Genomic DNA, 22,635 nt, shown 5'->3' with positions numbered 1-22,635 from the left:
AGCGAGACCTGGGCGTCCTTGTACACCGGTCACTGAAAGTTGGCTTACTGGTACAGCAGGCAATGAAGAAAGCTAATGGAATGTTGGCCTTCATAACAAGAGGATTTCAGTATAGAAGTAAAGAGGTTCTTCTGCAGTTGTATAGGGCTCTGGTGAGACCACATCTGGAGTATTGTGTACAGTTTTGGTCTCCTAATTTGAGGAAGAACATCCTTGTGATTGAGGCAGTGTAACGTAGGTTCACGAGATTGATCCCTGGGATGGCGGGACTGTCATATGAGGAAAGATTGAAAAGACTAGGCTTGTATTCACTGGAGTTTAAAAGGATGAGGGGGAATCTTATAGAAACATATAAAATTATAAAAGGACTGGACAAGCTAGATGCAGGAAAAATGTTCCCAATGTGGGGCGAGTCCAGAACCAGGGGCCACAGTCTTAGAATAAAGGGGAGGTCATTTAAGACTGAGGTGAGAAAAAAACTTTTTCACCCAGAGTTGTGAATTTATGGAATTCCCTGCCACAGAGGGCAGTGCAGGCCAAGTCACTGGATGGATTTAAGAGAGAGTTGGATAGAGCTCTTGGGGCTAGTGGAGTCAAGGGATATGGGGAGAAGGCAGGCACAGGTCATTGATAGGGGACGATCAACCCTGATCACAATGAATGGCGGTGCTGGCTCGAAGGGCTGAATGGCCTCCTCCTGCACCTATTTTCTGTGTTTCTATCAGCAAGCTCACCAGTGCTCTCTTCCTTCTTAATGACATTTTATAACACGAGGAATCGAATATAGGAGCAAAGAGGTCCTTCTGCAGTTGTACAGAGCCCTAGTGAGACCACACCTGGAGTATTGTGTGCAGTTTTGGTCCCCTAATTTGAGGAAGGACATTCTTGCTATTGAGGGAGTGCAGCGTAGGTTTACAAGGTTAATTCCCGGGATGGTGGGACTGTCATATGCTGAGAGAATGGAGCAGCTGGGCTTGTACACTCTGGAGTTTAGAAGGATGAGAGGGATCTCATTGAAACATATAAGATTGTTAAGGGTTTGGACACGCTAGAGGCAGGAAACATGTTCCCGATGTTGGGGGAGTCCAGAACCAGGGGCCACAGTTTAAGAATAAGGAGTAAGCCATTTAAAACGAGGAAACACTTTTTCTCACAAAGAGTGGCGAATCTGTGGAATTCTCTGCCTCAGAGGGCGGTGGAGGCAGGTTCTCTGGATGCTTTCAAGAGAGAGCTGGATAGGGCTCTTAAAACTAGCGGAGTCAGGGGATATGGGGAGAAGGCAGGAACGGGGTACTGATTGGGGATGATCACATTGAATGGCTCGAAGGGCTGAATGGCCTACTCCTGCACCTATTGTCTATGATGTTCCAAACAGTTGATTTTGGTAAGCCTATGGTTTGGCTGATGTCTCTAACAGTTTTATTCTTGTTTCTCAGTCTCATAATGGCTTATTTGACTTTAATTGTCACAACTTTGGTCCTCATGTTAATAAACAGCAATAAAAGTTTCCAAAGGTGATGATGTAAAGACTGGGTGCTGAGAGCTTGCTTATACCTGAATTAAGGAGGCAATTTAACACACCTGTGAAGCCATGTGTCCCAAACATTATGGGACGGCCTATCTGTAATTTCTACATGGTGAAACCAAAATGTTTTTAAAATGGCCTTTTGTTAAAATCTGACAATGTGCACTCTAACCACATATGATTTTTTTTCTATTGCAAATCTCAAATTGTGGAGTACAGAGGCAAATAAATAAATGATGGGTCTTGGTCCCAAACATTATGGAGGGCACTGTATGTACAAAGATTAATGTTCCACAGGCCTAAAAATAACTGCTGCCAAAGATTTGTGCTCTTTATTAGTTCTACTGAAACTCTGCACATAGCATTCTTTTTAAATTAAGGTTCTTCATCCTTGCTGTCTTTATCCCTTGCTTTAAAATCAAGCATAGACCATTCTTTCAAAAAGTAGCCTAGAATATTTCATTTTTAACGTTGACTTTTCATAATTGCATCTCTAACAGTTTTAGATCTTACTCATTTATTTCTGTTCATGCCAGTAGTTTACCTACCTTGTCACAATGCTGCTGGCATGTATTTTCCATCAATTTCTTCTTTCTATCATTTTTCCTTGTCCTGACTACGGGTGTAAGAGGTTATGGGGAGTAGGCAGGAGAATGGGGTTAGGAGGGAGATAGATCAGCCATGATTGAATGGTGGAGTAGACTTGATAGGCCAAATGGCCTATTTCTACTCCAGGGAATGCCTGTGTTCTCACTGTCCCTTCCTGAAATTCGGTTTCGTCATTATCCGTGTTGCTTTCTTTATTCTCAAACCTAAATTTTATTTTGTCAGTTTCCTTCCACCCCGTTATTCAGTTGAACCATTATCCAAGGCCCAAGTTAGTTATTTCAAATGAAGTTCCTCCATTTTTTGTTAATTCTTCTAAAGATAATGTATCCCACCATTTAACATCCAATTAATTCAAGAACGTATCTTGTAAGAAATTGCCTGTTATTCTATCATCTTGCAAAGAGGGAAGACTCGTTTCTAATGCTGCTTGTTGAATAACTAGAAGCTACATTACTCCAGGGAGAACTTAACAAACAATGAGGCGCATGCTGAAGTCCTCACCATGTTTATTGGAGACCTATTCAAACACATGGATATTGCCACCACCACTGATAGTGTCTTTTCAGACACTATCAGTCAAACTCTTGTAGCTAAGTGCAATTTCAAGGTTTCTATCAGGCAGGAAATAAATTTGTTATGGGCTTTTTGTATTAACAAATCTTCACTGCTAATTACAAATGTATTCTGGCTTCCCCCCCGTCATATTCTACTAATGTTTCCATTTTGGAAGGATTATAATCTTTAGGAATGGATCCAGTATTTTGTGGAAATAGGCTAGAAAAAGTGCTTATGAGAACTTTCATTGGCTCTTTCTGCTTTGTGTTTCTTCATCAAATATATAATTTTCACAATTAAGTCAGTGAGCTTGGATATTTGCTACAATACAAGCTCTTTTGAATAGGAGACCCAATAAGTTCAGAAGTGCTAGCAGAATTAGGCCATTTGTCCCATCATGTTTACTCTGCCATACAATCATGGCTGATCTATCTCTTCCTCCTAACCCCCGCACTAATCAAGAATCTATCTATCTCTGCCTTACAAATATCCTTTGACTAAAGAAATTCCTCGTCTCCTTCCTAAAGGACCATGCTTTTATTCTGAAGCTATGACCTCTAGTCCTAGACTCTCCCACTAAAACATCCTCCACATCTACTCTATCCAGGCCTTTCACGATTCGGTAAGTTTCAATGAGATCCCCTTATCCTTCTAAACTCCAGCAAGTAGAGACTCAGTGCTGTCAAACGCTCATCATATGTTAATGGAGTAATCAATCTGAAATCCTGTGAAGAATTATATTTATTTATTAACTTTTGTAGTGGGCCAACTGTTTATTTGAGTCCAGAGTGGCCATCATGACCAGATTTCATTTGAATGGGAGATCATTCAGACAATTGTGCCTATAGCTTTATCAGCAAAGGTATTATAACATTGGAATTCACTCACAAACTAGATGCATTTCAAAATATTATCAGAATTTAACATTACTCGCCCCTCAGTTTTGCAAGATGATACTTTGAATACTGTTTGACTATTTGTTCTGTTTTGTTTTAAATTGTCTACATACCAAATTAACTGGTATGAGAGCTTAAAACTTCTTTCTTTTTTAACAGCAAATAGCAGTTCCTCGAAGTGACGAATGGACGCGCTTCGCTCGCACTTTGGCAGAAATAAATGCAAACAGAGCTGATGCAGAGGAGGAAATTGCAGCATAAATAGCAAATCAGAATTCAAGCCAAGACCAGTATGTAGAGTTGGAAACATTTCAATTTACTGTCCAATTAATCTTGGTTGGTAAAACAGCTAAATGAATTGCTGCCCCAAATTGTTCATTCCATTCTCCCTCCATTCAGTAAAATGAGTCTCATTACATTATAAAAGATGGTCAAATTAATATTTGAAATGTCACTAATTTGTGCAATGGTAAGAGGGTAGAATTCTTATCAATTTTATTAAAAAATGTACCCTTCAGGAATTGATTGTAGCTGTCATAAATTTTAATATCTACTATCATAAAGGTTGTACTTTCTTTCCTGTATTAGATTTGTAATTTATGTATTTTTCTGAAAATCAGTTTCTATGGTTCAGTGATCCTGATAGCCCAATATCCATCACTGACATTTTGAACTCACCATGTCACATGTAAGAGTCACCACCCTGTAACCAGTTGACATTGTTGCACTTAATGACCAAAAAGGCAAAGGACAATGTGAGAAGTTAAACCTGCATTTTTTCCTCTTGTAGCATTGCTATTGTTAGAAATACAACTTGCCCTTATTAGACTTTTGAGTACATTTTTAAAACTTTGGGGAATATGGAAGTTGCACCAACATTTATAAGTCCAGACGGCTGGGCAATGGAAAATTCAGGAAATCGAAACTAAGACAAAACACTGGACTCAGCGGCATCAGTGAAAAATAAAGTTAACATTTGAGCTTTGTGACCTGACGTACATCTTTTCTCCACAGCAGCCACTTGACCTGCAAAGTATTTATAGCGTTTTGTTTTTATTAATCTATGTTTAACAGATAAGGCATAAAAATTAATCTTTACAAATGCAAAAGCAAGCATTTCTTTTAATACTGATCTGTAATAATACTAATTTCTTAAAAGGCCCAAATTACTTCAGTGGAACTACTTTAAAGTGAGATCTCTATTTACAGAACTTTAATGAAAACACCCAGGTTCTTAAAATAGTTGTCAACTGTTAACAGAATTAAAAAAAATAGCCCAACCATTGCATAGTTCCAACACCTATGTTAGCCAGCTTGACTGTTTCTCAACTGTCTCTGAACCAGCAAGATTTTTTTAAATTATCATGCCCAGGGTGCAACATTTACAACTGGAACACACTTGATAAATTGATCTTCTGATACTATTTAAAAACATAATAGAACTTTTGTTATTATTTACACCAAACTGTCAGTAACTAATGGTTTAAACTAATCAATTTGCTAGATATGTTTTTATATAACTTATGACAAATTGGCATGAGTACTATTATAAATAAAATATACAGGAAAGTAAATGTTGGAACTGATGTTTTATATTGAACCACACAAGTACATACAGACACACACACACAGTCATTTTCAATTGTCCTGGTGTAACTGAGCATTTTCTCCAAGTTTGTTCTTTTGGCATCGGATGAGAGAAGTGAAAAACATTTTATGATTCCCTTGCTCACTGTTGCAATAAGTTATTTCTACTGCTAGCAGGGTTCTTTTTTAAATGGATTTAGGGTCAGCAGGTAAAATCAAATTTACTGTTAATTAATTTGAGTTTACTACAGAGACATCAAAAATGCAACTGGTTTTATCTGCCATATATACAGTTTAATTGTAGAAATGTCACATTAGGTGTATTCCTTGTCACAGGTAAAACTGCTGGTGGTTAATGTACATACTTGAATAGTACCAAAGGAACCTTGATCTGTACATAGTTCAAATGTAGCTTCACATCATTGAGAAACGCCCAGTTACAAAATTAAAGAATATTGTCAGCAAATATGCTGAAATATACATAATTAAAAGCATTTTTGGGCTTTGCTGATGACCTAAAATGAGCAGATCCAGTTTTCCTAGCAATTCAGACACCAAATGAACCACATTTTCATAAAACAAATCAATAGTGAAAATTATATTTCTTTAAAATATGGTAACATTTTAGATTAAATGTAATGATTTAACAAACATCATAATCTGTACAGTATTTTTCAGCAACCCTTTCACTCAAGCATATTGCCCCAGCATTGTGTGATTTATTCAGTCCTCTACGATGTCTCTGTACAGATGTACAATATGTACAGGTATATCAAGTGCAAGCTGTGCAAAGCAAAGTCTAAAATAACACAGATATTTTAAATTAAAGATCATACATGGATAATTTTATTTAAAATCAGCTATAAAGAATAGTACTATCTCCCCTATTTATCTTGCCATTACTTGTTTTAACAGATTTACACACCAAATGTTCTACCATGTCAGGGCTAAGCTTTGCCCATTGAGGCCAATGCTCTTCATAAATGCCAGAAAAAACAGCATCATGAAGGGGACTCCTTCTGCATTCATTTTAGAGTAATAATTTAAAATGTTATCCTCCACCTCATAAGTAGAAATACTACAGGGTCCATCAACAAGAATCCTGTTTTATAATTAGCATGAAGATCATGTTTTCACCATGTGTCAAACATGCAGAATTTATGCAAAATCCTTCAAATAGATAACTCCATTACACAATGTGAAGTATTTTTAAAATGCAGAGGGAGAGAACGTATTTTGTAACCATTATTTGCCAAATGCAGTAACCAGTTGCCAATAATTGGGAGTGTTTTTTTGCTGTGATACATTTTAATATCAAGAGCGACACTTCTAACCAACCTGCCACATCCACAGTTCATTGTTCTTAGGCACAGTTTCAAGAAAACAAGTTGCTTTTAATTTTGTAGTTATCTTTCTTAGCTGCATTCACATTATTGTTAAACTTGGAACCTTGTGGTACCACAATTGTAGTAAACAGGGCATTGAGACAGAAAAATAAAATGTGCATTAAACTTTGTAGCATTAGATACTTTCTCATGAATAGCAAGTTTAATACAGGACTGTGCTAAACAAGTTCTGTTTTGAACTATTTCTGATGCATCAATAAGCAACAGGAAAAGAACAGAACAAGGAAAAGCACATCAATAATTGAACCATTTTGTTTTAAAGTGACCAGGAGTAAGCATAACAGAAATATAAACTCTTCAAACCAAACATTGACTGAATACACTGCTCTCTGAAACAATCTTGTAACTTAAGTGGTTTTAAGTATTTAGTTATAGCTGCATTCACTTTTCTTGTTTTTGTCTTTTATGATCTCTAAAATTATACAAATAAAGTCTGACAACAATTTTCTGCAATGCAAACAATTCATAGTATTATTACAAAAATTTAATTAGGAAATACATGATTTCAATCAAATTTGAATTGACCTCCACCAACATGCAGCTATTACTTTCAACATTGCTCCATGTTATTTGATTTCGCCTCATGAAAGAGATCTCCTAAGATCCCGGAGAACCGGACGATACCTGTGGATGGACTATAGCTACACCTGAAGATCTAAATTTAGGCAGGTAAAGCCCAAACTTGTTTTCAATACCAGCAAAAGTAGCAGCAGCTAGTTTGTATCCTCCAATATGATGAGGAGAGACTGGAGGAAGGTCAGAAATCCTTGATTTCGGTGTAGGCTCAGAACCAACTGGTTTCCTGTTAGGTAAATACGTAATAGATTTTAGTAAACAGCCTTTAAGATCATAGACTAATCTAAATTCCAACATTGTTCTCAATAGGAATGATATCAGATTTAACTCTTCAAAGTAACATTGAGGGAAAATGCTACCATAAAATTGGAATACAATATCCCTCTCCCAAAACACCTCCAAGGATCAATGTCAATTTGCTCCTTTTCTCCACCATAATGAAACAAAGTAGAAAACACTGGCACTAAAGAATGTAATTTAACACAACAAACAAGTCTCTGAAACATAGATTTCTTAACCAAACTTATTATAACTGCAACTCTGGCACTAACACACTGCAGTTACATTTCAACAGATGAACTATTCTTAAGATCAATTTGCCAAATGGGTGAAAAGATCAGCTCAGATATCTGTTAGAATTTATTAAATGTTGCAATTGGCTATACTTATTCATAAAATTAATGTGTTTTTGTTAGCTAATGTACTTTCAGTTCTGAGATTTGAGCTTTGGAGGGATTCTTAAAAAGCTCTCACCTGATGGTTCCTGATATTAAAATAAGTAATAGACAAACCTTTCATGAAAGTGCATCAATTAAATTGCTCTTCATTCAGCCTCTAATGGATTCATACTGCATCTTTTCCTGTGTTTTATATCATTTAAGAATTATCCAAAAGAATACTCATTTGATAAATGTTTTTGGCATCTCTCAGGACCAAGGATGAATTGCTGTCACTGTTGTGAAGTGTTTGAGACCAGACTGAGGTGGTGCCAGTTGGTAATTGGAAGCTGGTGTGCTCCATCTGACTTTTATGTTGAGTTTCTACGCATTTCTAACAAATACATTTGAAGCTCTTATTGCCATCCTGGACACACCATGAATCGTTGGGTCATTACACTTTTTCCCCCAAGTGAATGTACTTGTTCTAGGCAGACCATATCTTAATAGCATATAGAAACATGGGAATCTCTGCTGCTCAAGAGTCCATGAGCTTCAAGCCAGGACTGAGGTCTTGATCTTCTAACACTTCTTCAGATGGCCAAAAGCCATGCTAAGACACTGATGATAATGGTGAATTTCAATTTAAATTACCACATTTATTGAGAGGTATCTTCTAAGATATAGAATAAAGTCCATGCTTTCCAGGGTTACCTTTGGGCCTCTATTTTTGAAGGGCATTCTAGGACAACAGGGACAGGTTGGTGGAAGATTTCCATTTAGCACAGGTTCAAGGCCCACATTCTCATATGCTTCAATTTGAATGACTAGACAATGATTTGGAGTTTAGCCTTCAAATGCAAGCATCACCTGCACTCTACAGCTAAAGTTGTAGCTAACTTGTTTCTGGAGTAGAGATATTGTTTTCCACTTACCCTGTAGCTTAGCTGCACACTAGTTCATTGTTTAGTTAGTTGAGTTTACAGATATAGTGTGGAAACATGCCCTTCGGCCCACCGAGTCCACGCTGACCAATGATTGCCCATCCTACACAAGGGGCAATTTGCAGAAGCCAATTATCCCACAAACCTGCCGTCTTTGGAATCTGGGAGAAAACCGGAGCACCCGGAGAAAACCCAGGAGGTCACATGGAGAACGTACAAACTCCATACGGACAGCACCTGTAGTCGGGATCGAACCTGGGCCTTTGTAAGGCAGCAATGGCTGTGCCACTGCACCACCTTGGTTATGAATACAGCATTCAAACCCACTGAGTTTCATACAGCCGTTAGACAAGAATGGGGGCATACTCATTATTGTGGAAAGAGATGGAGACAAACACCTGCTTCAAATAATTCAACAGTGACAGCTGGACAACTCAGCGAAGTACTTGGATAAACCATGCCACCACTCCTGACTGACAAGTTGAAAGATCATTTACCATTCGATAAAAACAAGACCTCAGGAACAGACTGTTCTTGCTGGAATTCTAAGTTCTTGGCAGAGAAGGACTTCATAAATTAATAAAATATTGTGAACATATGACAACAATAATTATGTTGTGCTGCACTGAAAGTAAATTTTGTTTTGAAATGTTTGACCTGGAAATGGAATGCAGACTTCCAAAACAATGGAAATTAAGAAATGGCAAGAAATGTTTTGTGGAAAGGTTTCAAAGCATACTCACATTCCCCCAAAGTCAATATTCAGCCACCGTTGCAAAAGTTCATATGTCACTAGAGTTACACCAAACTGAGGAGAGGATCGGCAGACTCGGGCTGTGAGAAAAATAAAAAGCAAATTTGTATACGATAGTTGGCCATTTGATTAGAGCATTGATTGATGTTTACTATTTCAAGACCTTTAATTATTTTCATAGCATCTCTATACCTCCTGCTCCCTTCCAAAAAGCTCTATGACCTTCTTCTTTTAAGATCTTTCTGAAACAGTCAATAACACCACTGTAGGTAGTTTGACCGGCACGAGCTGCTACTTGAAGTCTTGTTTTGATGACATCCGCAGGAGTTACTAACGACGCAGCTGGAATACCTAAAATAAAATGAAATAACCATGTTATATTGTGGATATAAACCACAATCAGTCTCTAGTTCCAGTAAGACGTGACGGGCATGAGCGACCAATGCCATTGATTACTACTTAAATGAAAATGTCCCAAATTTTTCCCATTTACTATGCAAAGAACTAGCTCTTGCATTGGAACCTTTTGACGTGAAAAGCTTTTATCATGGAGAAAAACATGAAGGCTAGAGAACTTGGGACAGTTAATGGAGATGTCGAGGAGAGTCCGAATACGAATAGAGGAAATATCGGATGTCCTAGTGTGTATGAAGGTAGATATATCTCAGAGGCCAGATCAGATATATCAGAGGACGCTTTGGGAAGCTAGAGAAGAAACTGCAGGAGCCCTGGCAGAGTTATTTACGAATTATGAGTGAGAAGCTGGATGACTGCACGGTGGCTAATGTTGTGCCTCTATTTAAGAAGGGCTGCAAAGAAAAGCCTGGGCCCTATAGATCAGTGAATCTAACATCTGTGGTAGATAAGCTACTGGAGATGATACTGTGGGATAATATATATGCATTTTGATAGATAGGCTGATTAGGGAAGTTCAGCATGGTTTTATATGTGGGAGATTGTGTCTTCCAAATTTGATTGAAGTTTTGATGAAGAAACAAAAGGTTGATGAGGGCAAGGCCATCGATGTATATATGGGCTTCAGCATGGCATTCGATAAGGTTCCGCATGATAGGCTGCACTGGAAGGTTAGGTTGCATGGTATCCAGGGAGAACTGGCTAACTGGACACAGAGAAAGAAACTGCAGATGCTGGTTTAAACCAACGATAGACACAACATGCTGGAGTAACTCAGCAGGACAGGCAGCATCTCTGGAGAGAAGAAATGGGTGACTTTTCATGTCGAGACCCTTCAGTCTGAAAAAGGGTGTCGACCCGAAACATTACCCATTCCTTCTCTCCAGAGATGTTGCCTGTCCTGCTGAGTTACTCCAGCATTTTGTGTCTAACTGGACACAGAATCGCTTTATGGAAGAAAGCTGAGGGTGGTGGTGGAAGGGTACTTTTCGGACTGGAGGCTTGTGATGAATGGTGTGCCTCAGGGATCAGTGCTGGGCCTTTTGTTGTTTGTGGTTTATATCAACGACATGGATAAGAATGTACAAGGCATGATAAAAAAGTTTGCAGATGATTTAATAGAAGGTGGTATAGTAAACAGTTTAGATCGTTATCAAAAATTACAGCAGGCTAAATTCTGGAAAAATGCGCCTACACCAACAATAAAAATGTGGATATCAAATATGTTTGAAACATTACATCTGGAAGAGATGAGATTCCTCTTAGCAGGCAAAGCAGACCACTTCCAAAAGACGTGGTCTACGTTTTTGGAACTATTACAAGCATAAGGTGCAATAGTAATTTAAAAAATAAATAAATAAAAGGTGCCAGGATCTGGCAACGGGGGGTAAAAAAACCCTCCAACAAAAACAGACTTGGTTGGTAGTCCCCTTTCTGCGGAGTTTAATGTTATAATAGAGCGATTGTTTCTCCTTTCTTTTTCCTTCTTTTCTAGGGTCTACCTTCTTTCTTTACTTCCTTCTCTAACTTCTTTTCTAAGGGGCTTTCTTTTCTCAACACTCTCCTGCACCTTCACGACTCTTGCGCACTTTCCTTACTTCCTTTACTTCTATCTTTTTTTTAAAGCTCAAAAAATGAAGGTACAAAAAATGTATTAAGACATATGTGTTGTGTATTATTGTAACTTACCGTACTTCTAATAAAAATAAAATAAAAAATTAACTAAAAAATTACAGCAGGCTCTTCATCAGCTGGGCAAATGGGTTGAGGAATGACTAATGGTTTAATGCAGGTAGACAAAAATGTTGGAGAAACTCAGTGGGTGAGGCAGCATCTATGGAGCGAAGGAAATAGGCAATGTTTCGGGTTGAGACCCTTCTTCAGACTGATGTGAGGGTGGGGGGGGGGCGGGGAGAAGAAAGGAAGAGGCGGGGACAGTGGGCTGAGTGAGAGCTGGGAAGGGGTGGTGAAAGCAGGGACTACCTGAAATTAGAGAAGTCAAAGTTCATACCACTGGGGTGTAAACTGCCCAAGCAAAATATGAGGTGCTGCTCCTCCAACTTACGGTGGTCCTCACTCTGGTCATGGAGGAGGCCCTGGACAGAAAGGTCGGATTCAGAATGGGAGGGGGAGTTGAAGTGCTGAGCCACCAGGAGATCAGGTTGGTTATTGCGAATCGAGAGGAGGTGTTGGGCGAAGCGAATGCCAAGCCTACGCTTGGTCTCACCAATGTAGGACAGCCGACACCTAGAGCAGCGGATGCAATAGATGAGATGGAGGTGAACCTCTGTCGCACCTGGAAAGACTGCTTGGGTCCTTGAATGGAGTCAAGGGGGGAGGTAAAGCGACAATTGTAGCATTTCCTGCTGTTGCAAGGGAAAGTGCCAGGAGAGGGGGTGGTTTGGGTGGGAAGGGCCGAATTGACCAGGGAGTTACAGAGGGAGCGGTCTCTGCGGAAAGCAGACAGGGGAGGAGATGGGAAGATGTGACCAGTGGTGGGATCCCGTTGGAGATGGCGAAGATGTCGGAGGATTATTTGTTGTATGTGACGGTTGGTAGGGTGGAAGGTGAGGACAAGGGGGACTCTGCCCTTATTACGAGTGGGGGGGGGGGATGGGGAGTGAGAGCAGTTACGGGATATAGAAGAGACCCTGGTGAGAGCCTCATCTATAGTAGAAGAGGGGAACCCCCTTTCCCTGAAGCACGAGGACATCTCCGATGCCCTGGTGTGGAACACCTCATCCTGGGTGCAGATGCGGCGTCGATGGAGGAACAGGGAGTAGGGGATGGAGTCCTTACAGGAAGCAGGGTGGGAAGAAGTGTAGCCCAGATAGCCATGGGAGTCAGTGGGTTTATAGTAGATGTCGGTCAGTAGTCTATCCCCTGCGATGGAGATAGTGAGGTGTAGAAATGGTAGGGAAATGTCGGAAATGGTCCAGGTGTATTTGAGTGCCGGATGGAAGTTAGTGGTGAAATGGATGAAGTCAGTGAGTTGTGTACGGGTGCAGGTGGTAGCACCAATGCAGTCGTCGATGTAGCAGAGGTAGAGTTTGGGGATAGGGCCATGGTACGCCTCGAACAAAGATTGTTCGATGTACCCTACAAAGAGGCAGGCATAGCTTGGGCCCATGTGCACGCCCATAGCTACACCTTGTATTTGGAGGAAATGGGAGGAGTCAAACAAAAAGTTGTTACGGGTAAGGACCAGCGGAGGATAGTATCAGTAGACGGGGATTGGTTAGTTCTGCGATCGAGGAAGAAATGGAGGGCTTTAAGACCCTCCTGGTGGGGGATAGAGGTGTAGAGTGACAGGACATCCATGGTGAAGATGAGGGAATGGAGGCCTGGAAAATGGTTTAATGCAGATAAGTGAGAGGTGTCGCATTTTGGAAAGTCAAACCAGTGCAAGCCCCTCACAGTGAATGGTAGGTCACTAGGAAGTGTTGTAGAGCAGAGGGATCTAGGAGTACAGGTACACATTTTCCCAAAAGTAGCATCACAAGTTGGGTGATAAACTTTTGGTATATTGGCCTTCTTCAGTCAGGGTATTGAGTATAGAAGTTGGGTTAAACACAGGCAAATGAGACTAGCTTAAATGGGGCATGCTGGTTGGCATAGACGAGTTGGGTCGAAGGGCCTGTTTCCGTGCTGTATAACTCTAACTTAAACAATGTAATAATGTAATGCACAGAATAGAACACAATTTGTACACAGCAAGGTACCACGAGATAAATAACCAGGCAATCCATTTTAATGTTTTTGGCAACTGTAAATGTCAGCCAGGCTGAGGAGAACTAATATGGGAAAGACTCAAGTAACCTTTTGTTATAAAAGGTTAGGCAAATGGCAATTATCAATATAACATCTATGTTAATTTTCAGTTATCACAATTGCTACAAAAAGTCTGAAATTCAAAATTCACTCTCAAGCTACTAAATTGTAAAATTCAAGCTTACATGCCTAATACTAACAAATACAATGCAATTCTGATACTGAATACAAACATGTGGTATTAAATCCCTCCCATCAAAATAAAAATATGCTACTAATTGAAGTTTGTGGTCTCTCCTTCTTACCTGCAATAGCACCAGCTGCAAGAAGCTGGAATGCACCCAACCTACCCTTCTCATCTGCAAATAATAGCTTAGTGTGAGCATAAACTGGAAAGTAGATTGCAGAGAATGGGATATCACGAAGGAAACAGGCTTTTGCTCCCTATCGAAAGCAAACAAAAAAAAATCAACATTTAGATACAAACTGCAACTTTTTAGGCATTACATGATCAATTATGTTCAAATAACCTTGTTAAACAAATATTAAGAAAAGCTACCTTTGAAATTCTGTCACTTTAAAGCTAACAATCTCACTGGTACATGGATAGAGAAAGGTCCAGAGCGTTATAAGCCTAATGCAGAAAAATGGGACAGGCATAGATAGGCAACTTAGCATTGACGAGTTGGGCCAAAGGTACTGTTTCAAAGCTGTATAGCTCTACCACACTAATCTAAATTCAGTTATGTAGGCAGCATAGTGGAATGATATTGCAGGCCATGCAGCCCATTATGTGCACACCAGCTATAAATTAGATAAACTGTCTAGTTCTACTCAATGGCCCTTCACAAATAGCAATGCAACTTTTTCCCCACCATATATTTATTATTCCCTCTTGTAGGCCACTATGGGACCTGCCTCCATGATATCAGGCACTTCACTTCAGATTCCAACTCTACATAATGTAAAGGATTTTCCTCATGGAAATCTTACTTTACACAATCTATTTTACAAACTAGATTTCAATTGTATTGCAACAATTAAAGAGACTCTTATGTCCATTGAATATTCCATGTAGAATCACATTCCAGAACATTACATTAACAGGACAAGCTTAAAATACTTTGAGGAACCAAAGAGAAGAGCTCAGTGAATAAAATGATTAATTTACAGGGGAATATGACAGATAATTTAAATGTAGATAAATGAGGGTTTAAAGCATTTGGGATGAGGAGCAAAGAATGGGGGCATGGAAATGAATGGAAAAGTGCCAAATACAGAAATAAGTGCATTCAGATAATGCAGGCAGATAAGGCCCCATGTTCAGATTAAATGAGGTTAATATAGATTTTATAATTCTTCACTCATGAAGAGTTAATGATGAACATTGGTAAGGCTAATAGAAACATAGAAACTAGGTGCAGGAGTAGGCCATTCGGCCCTTCGAGCCTGCACCACCATTCAATATGATCAATACGTACCTGCCTTCTCTCCATACCCTCTGATCCCCTTAGCCACAAGGGCCACATCTAACTCCCTCTTAAATATAGCCAATGAACTGGCCTCAACTACCCTCTGTGGCAGAGAGTTCCAGAGATTCACCACTCTCTGTGTGAAAAAAGTTTTTCTCATCTCGGTTTTAAAGGATTTCCCCCTTATCCTTAAGCTGTGACCCCTTGTCCTGGACTTCCCCAACATCGGGAACAATCTTCCTGCATCTAGCCTGTCCAACCCCTTAAGAATTTTGTAAGTTTCTATAAGGTCCCCTCTCAATCTCCTAAATTCTAGAGAGTATAAACCAAGTCTATCCAGTCTTTCTTCATAAGACAGTCCTGACATCCCAGGAATCAGTCTGGTGAACCTTCTCTGCACTCCCTCTATGGCAATAATGTCCTTCCTCAGATTTGGAGACCAAAACTGTACGCAATACTCCAGGTGTGGTCTCACCAAGACCCTGTACAACTGCAGTAGAACCTCCCTGCTCCTATACTCAAATCCTTTTGCTATGAAAGCTAACATACCATTCGCTTTCTTCACTGCCTGCTGCACCTGCATGCCTACTTTCAATGACTGGTGTACCATGACACCCAGGTCTCGCTGCATCTCCCCTTCTCCTAATCGGCCACCATTTAGATAATTGTGAATATTGAATATTGTGGGCAATATTAGACATCAACACATAAAAATGAAGCCATTGAAAATGCATATTTATTTGCTATGATTATGCCCGGGATAGGAAACTGATTCAGAAGACTCTGAATCTAGTACAGACTAGTTAGACCGAAACAGAAATCCAAAGATGGAAACAGATTTAAAATTAAAATAAATTCAATAAAATAAACTGAACAGTAGATTGGAAAAATTAATAAATCCTGAAACAACAATCCTTCTGAGCAGATTTTATGAATTCAAAAAATATTCTACAGCAATCTTTTTCCAAAACAGAAATCAATTTAAATGTCTGATATTGACCACATACACATAGGTATGTTAACACAAGGAACCACCCACCTTGTACAAACCCAGAAATCCAAGATCACGCATTACAGAGAGTGCACTGACTCTGGGACCAGTGGTGATCTCTCCTGCAACTTGCAATCGAATTTTCACTATTTCCAGTGGATTTGTAAAAATCACCTGAGAAGCTCCAGCCTGAAAGAAATAAACATGTTAAAACTTCCATTCCAATTATGGTTAATTCTAGTTTCACCATCGGATTTTATCTTAACATATTAATTTATTGGAGATATTTAAATTAATCCTAAAAAATATGGGGATAAAATTGTGGAGATGCCACAGCAGCAGAAAATGCCTTCCCAACAATTACATTTCCACAAAATAGAGACAATGTATAAAAGAAAGCAAATCTTCAAAAGTAACCATTTGAAGACAATCATTTTTGTCAAACCAAAACAATGAGAAGACCCAACCAAATATAAACTCCAACCAATGGAGCGTATTCCCGGAAAGTTAAGCACCATGTAACATATAAATCTCACTTTCAACAGTAATCAAAAGCAAATCTACATTAATGAAATATTTTCATATTGTCAGGAAAAATCCATGATACACCAGACCAGGCAAATTTCCAAATGTGATTGAGCAGAATTTTCAATGATAGAATTTATATATTATGATAAGGGGATCAAAGGATCTTAGCAAACATTGCTAAGATTTATTTTGAGATCACCAAACAGTGATTGTAATATAGGGCACAGCATAATTCATAAAATCAACAGCACCAGAGGTCTGGATCAAACCCAGGTCTCTACGCTGTGAGGCAGCAGCTCTGCCAGATCACTGCTTATGCTGCCTGATCTGCTGTACATTCCCAACATTTTCTGATTTTATTTAATATGATGCAGTCCTTCATTAAACTCCTGATAAAATTTGGATTAAACAAACTCCCCAGGCTTTTTAATTGCAGTATTACTCAAGTGGTTAAGGTAAATAGCACATACAAAATGTTCATATTCAAAGATGCTGCTCATTAAAAACGTTTCAATTCACAAGCTTGGTTAAAGCCCAATTCATTTTAAATCTAAGAGTGATTCTCGTAAAGCCTTTCCGTCTGCTGATTAACTTAAGAAACATTGAAGAAAATATTCCCGAATAAAGTTTAATTGCTGGCACGTCAAGTTTGATTTCAATGAACCCACTTCTCACTCCATCGTCCAAACAACCAAAAAAATTTTCAAACTGAACTTTTACGTGAATGGAGTGCCAGCATTCTCCAATGTAGATATTCAGAATTCTAACAGATGTGCTTACCCAAAAGTGTGAAAGTTTGTTTTAAGATTGGAAAATCTAAATTGAAGCGGCATGATATTTCCTGACATTTGACAGCATTATGTTTTGTGAAAAGGCAATTAAATTTGCTTCAGATCTGGTGCTCAATTTCTAAATTAAATTGGAAATTAACATTTGTGAACATACAACTGGTGCTAATTGACATTTCTACTTTGGGAAATCAAAATATGTTACTCCTTTTAAATCACTAATGCGAGCTCTAAGGCAGCGGCATTACTAGCTCTGCAGAGGGACACGTAAACACCTCAAAGTGTAGGCTCCATTCAGATAGTAAAACAAACATAGGGATACGTAGTTTTGTAGGAACTGCAGATGCTGGTTTGAACCGAAGTTAGACACAAAATGCTGGAGTAACTCAGTGAGACAGGCAGCATCTGGACATAAAGAATGGGTGAAGTTTCGGATCGAGACGGGTCTGAAGAAGGGTCTTGACCCGAAACACCACCCATTCTTTCTATCCAGAGATGTTGCCTGTCCCGCTGAGTTACTCCAGAATTTTGTGTCTGTATAGGGATACTTAGCTTTGTTAAAAGGACTTTGGGGAAGATTCTGGAGGATAGTGGAGATAACACCTTGCAGCACCAGAAACCCAGATTCAACCTGAACTTGGGTGCTCTGTATGTGGAGTTACTGCATTCACTCTTGACTGCGAGTTTTACCTGGGTACCACTTCGCTCCCATATCCCAAAAACATGTTGTGCTGATTTCCACTGGAATTTGTCGTCACTCCAATGTTATAGGAGAGCGGTAGAATCACGGGTGAGAGCAAAGGGGGCAGTTTATGGTGAGAATTCAAAAACAGAATTAAATTTAGGATTAGTGTAAATGGGTGGTTGATAATCGATACAAACTGTTTCAGTCCTGTATCCCTCTGACTTTATCATTCTATATGTTATCCACTGGTACTAAACAAATGAGAAAATACTGACCACTTGTGCTCATCTCTGTAAATATGGTTCCACTGAAGTTAATGGAACTAAACACTGATCTGCTGCATGTGTTTAGCGATAACAACCAATGAATATGTGTCAGCTCGTCAGAATACTGTCCACAAAAACCATGTTAGAAAGGTCCTAGAAAAAGCATAAAACTGATGCATCAGGATAACATTTGGGGGACATTAGATTAACAGAGTCTGAGAAGCTCAGAATGATTTTCTTTACAACTGGGAAATATGAATAGAAAGTCAAATAGAAATATTCAGAATCGTGGGAGTCTTTAATACACTAATTAATGTGTTTTTCTGATAAGAAGGTCAGCAAGAGATCAGAGTTAAAATAATTAGCAAAAGTGGAGGGGAACAAAATCTGATATTTCTTCAGAGGAGGGTTGATACAATGTGAAATCCCTAATCTGAAAAGAAAATAGAAACAAATTCCATAGGAATTTTCAAAAACCAATTAGACTGGCACCTACAATTCACTAATCTATAAGACTCGACCAAGGACCTAAACAGAACAGTTCTCTTAAAAAAAAGAAATTGGGATGGGCACATCAGCCATTCATTCTTCATAGCTGTATGATTTATGTGGCTGAGTCTGGGGATAATTGTATTCTCCAGATATTTGGAAAATTGTATTTATTTCCGATGCAAAATGTTGAGTAATAAGTGAATTATCCAATCCCTAACCCTACAGACCCAATGGCATTAATAAAGCAGGGGAATGGGACTGGGTAAGGTTGCTTCATTTGAATGCTATTACAGTGAGTGTTCTGTCATAAATGGCCTCTGAATTTGTCAGCTGTGACCACAATCACTGGATGGCTCTGACAGATTGCCACGGCACCCTATCAAATCAAACATAGAAAATGCTGGAAATACTCAGCAAGTCGGAAGCCACTGTGACAGGATGAACAGAGTTAATGTTTCAGGACAACAATCTACTATCAGCTCTGATATAAGCTTTCCGACCTGAGACATTAACTCTGTGCCTCGTGGAATATTGAACCAATGTTGCTTTAATTTTGAGGGCTGATTTTCAACATCCCTCTTTCTTTCCATATGGATTGGGTTTCTGATGAGGTGTGAAACTGATTGGCTCTGACAGAATCCACTGTGAACACTACAAGCAGACCCGTCAGCAATTAGGTGCAGGGCCTCCCCAGGTTATGATCAACCAACTAATGGCAGCTTGCACACAATTCTTTGTGACTGGCTGGATGGACTCACCGGCTGCTGCAGGCATCTTCTGCTAGGTGGTAGCAGGGCATCTCCACGTGCCTTCTCTCCCCACCCCCAACTCCCCTCCCCTGCCACAACAACCAAATCGAGCAGAGCTGTCAGTACTGAGCAGACCTTGTCCCTCATTCACTGAAGCAGCGAGGTCAGCTGGCAGCTGCTTTCCCTGCACCTGCTCGCTCTCCCGTCACAGCTGTTTCTGTGATCCTCTCCCACACACTTTTTGTTCATTTCTGACCTACAAACTGTTCAGGTTCCCTGTTGTAACCGGGGAGAACCTGTGTTGATTGATACCATTGTTGAAGTCTCTTAACAAACATACAATTGAGAAGTGACTTATAAGGTGCAATGTTTGACATGAAAATGCCCACTGCAGAAACCTTAGCCTTACAGATCAAGGTTATCAGGGCTCAGCACATATCATGGGAACACTGTTTACACAAAAGGACACAAAATGCTGGAATCTCAGCAGGTCAGGCAGCATCTCTAGAGAAGGGGTCCTGACCCAAAATGTCACCTATCATGTTCTCCAGAGATGCTGCCTGTCCTGCTGAGTTACTCTAGCACTTTATATCCTTTCACAGCATACATTAATAAAATAACATGAATAAAATAAACTGGGCTATGGTACTCATGATGGTGTGCACCACAGAATGAACTTAAGTAGGACTGTTCTCTCTTGGTAGAGAATAGTTGCATTTTCAGACACGTTGCAAACTTTTCCATACTGTCTCATTTTATGAACTTGTTCAGTTGTCCATCACCATTCTTCACTGAATATGATCGATCTGTAGAGCCTTTCCCCATTATTGTTGGACTAATTAACTATCTGGACACCAAGTAATTTGCTTTTAGCAATCTAGCTTCATTACATTTGTTTTTCATTTTAAAATCTCAATCTATACAATGTAGTGATGGTGGAATGAGAAATATGTTGGGCATGCCGATACAGATAATGGTCACATACAATTCTGCTGATGATGACCCAAGGAACTTCACTGATGCCGAGTTTTAACCTCCTAGATCAGTCTACATATTAAGATGTCAACTAAACTCAGGAGCATGCTCACCGTGACTCTGTCCCTCGAATGTGAAATAGTATCCTGAGACTTACTACATGAGTTCACAGATGAAGGTCCACTTAGGAAACGCCTCAAAGGATTTCTACAATATATCAGAACAATATACTGTAATTTCTAGTTTTAATCTGCAAAGTTTAACAAACTAATTTTGCACTCTCTTTTATTAAAATTAACTAAATTAAGATTAAACTAAATGTCTGGGAAAACAGGAGGTTGAAGATTAACAATTACTTTCAGTATGTGTTGCTTGTCATTATGCAAAGATTTGAGAAATAATGTACATTCAGTGAGCAGCTAATGCAGAATACTGGAGAAAGAAGACTGTTACTGTATGAATAAGAATTGGATTTGCAAAATCAATATATTTCACAGAATTATATTTTAGAAATCAACAATTTTAACCAAGAAAATTGAGGAATAGCTTCATTCTAATTGTTTGAGACACCTGTCTGACTGATGGAATTATATGCTGCAAATTTAAAAATCCCTCTACACTGGGGCAGACTTTCCACTCTCCAGAAGTTGGTCAGTCCCAGGCCAGGACCACACATAGCATAGTCCAAGATGACGCCGTTAACTGGAAGCCAAGGCTCTATCGCCATCAACGAACCATTGCCCACCAATCTGTCATTCCTGGTGTTTAAAATGAATGTTTCTGATATTCACAAACATTCACTCTGCACATGTTAGAAATTACTATTAAAACAATAAAAAATGAATTTAAAGTTAAAATAGTAATGCATTGAAAAATCAAAATGTTTAATATAAGTTAATTACATCAAATAAATGCTTTTACTTATTTCTTCCAGCAGCCCATTTCTCCCAATGGGTTTGCTGTGCTTGTGCAAGGATATGTGTGGTGGGCTCAGTCGGCAGATTTCCCAGCCTGAAGACTGCGAAAGCTGCAGAGGTTCACGCTGCCCGTTGGACTCTGAGATCTGCATGGACAGTGCAGATCCTGAGTGGAAAGTGGCACCTGTTGGAGTTTTGCCCAGCTACGGGCACATCCACTGATGGTAGAAACAAGGAACTGTAGATGCTGGTTAATACACTTTAGCACACAAAGTGCAGGAGTAACTCAGCATCTCTGAAGAACATGGGTAGATGACGTTTCGGATCGGACTCAGAAGATCAGGCAGTACCAGCAGACTGAAGAATGGCCCCGACCCGAAAAGTCACCAATCCCTGTTCTCCAGAGATGCTGCCTGACCTGCTAAGTTACCACAGCACTTTGTGTCCTTTTATACATCCACTGACAGGTCTGTCTTGGTTTTCAGAATGTTTGTTCTTCTGGTTTCAGTTTTGTCTGGACAATCACAAAATTCTGAAATGCCGAGAGTCAAATACAACATTCATCAGGTCATTAGAATTTCAATTTTGTATATTGTTGCAAATAAACTTGAGTTTAGTGATACTTAATTGTTATAAATTGGAATAAGAAAAACAAATATTTCTAAAATGCATTTCACATCCTTAACACCACAAAGCACTTCACAATCACTTAATTAAACTAACAGTTGTAGCATGAGAAATGCGACCTTACAAATGTACTGCAAGGTCCTGTTTAATAGCAATGCAATTAAGGATCTGGTCATCTTCTTTAACTGTATTGGTTCAGTGAAAAATATTGCCCAACACACATCTTCTGTGTTAATCATCAAGATGAGCAGGAAGAAAGTAAATTGCACAGAATTTTATACCAAGAAGCAGTTGTAGTGGGAACGCAGTACTGGAAAGGTGTTGGGATTGTGGCAGTGTGGTGTCATTGTCTAAGTCATTGGAAATAGGGTTTTATGTGTGCGTGAAAGATCTGAAGGTTTAAGAAGTTAGAAATGGATGAGGCAAATCTAGGAAGTAACTGTGAAATTTAT

At 39.3% G+C, this 22,635-nt stretch overlaps 2 protein-coding genes across 5 annotated transcripts in view; one reads left to right on the top strand and one right to left on the bottom strand.

Moving 5' to 3' along the window:
• dync1i2 (dynein cytoplasmic 1 intermediate chain 2) overlaps positions 1 to 4,937 on the top strand; it is an 82,247-nt gene extending 77,310 nt beyond the window's left edge. For all 4 annotated transcript variants that reach the window (XM_033023962.1, XM_033023961.1, XM_033023960.1 and 1 more), the window contains one exon: positions 3,745 to 4,937. In XM_033023962.1, the coding sequence (XP_032879853.1) occupies positions 3,745 to 3,846 (102 nt within the window). In that variant the 3' untranslated portion in view covers positions 3,847 to 4,937. The remainder of the gene's footprint in view (positions 1 to 3,744) is intronic.
• Positions 4,938 to 5,444: 507 nt separating this feature from the next.
• Positions 5,445 to 22,635, bottom strand: part of slc25a12 (solute carrier family 25 member 12) — a 71,546-nt gene continuing 54,355 nt past the window's right edge. The window contains exons 14-18 of the mRNA XM_033023958.1: positions 16,205 to 16,345; positions 13,999 to 14,137; positions 9,701 to 9,859; positions 9,498 to 9,588; positions 5,445 to 7,380 (exon numbers count right to left, since the gene is read on the bottom strand). Coding sequence (XP_032879849.1) covers positions 7,176 to 7,380; positions 9,498 to 9,588; positions 9,701 to 9,859; positions 13,999 to 14,137; positions 16,205 to 16,345 — 735 coding nt within the window. The 3' untranslated portion in view covers positions 5,445 to 7,175. The remainder of the gene's footprint in view (positions 7,381 to 9,497; positions 9,589 to 9,700; positions 9,860 to 13,998; positions 14,138 to 16,204; positions 16,346 to 22,635) is intronic.

Source organism: Amblyraja radiata, chromosome 7 (assembly GCF_010909765.2).
Source record: "Amblyraja radiata isolate CabotCenter1 chromosome 7, sAmbRad1.1.pri, whole genome shotgun sequence".
NCBI lineage: Eukaryota > Metazoa > Chordata > Chondrichthyes > Rajiformes > Rajidae > Amblyraja > Amblyraja radiata.
The sequence above is the reverse complement of the archived record's forward strand: the minus strand, read 5'-3'. Positions and strand labels throughout refer to the sequence as shown.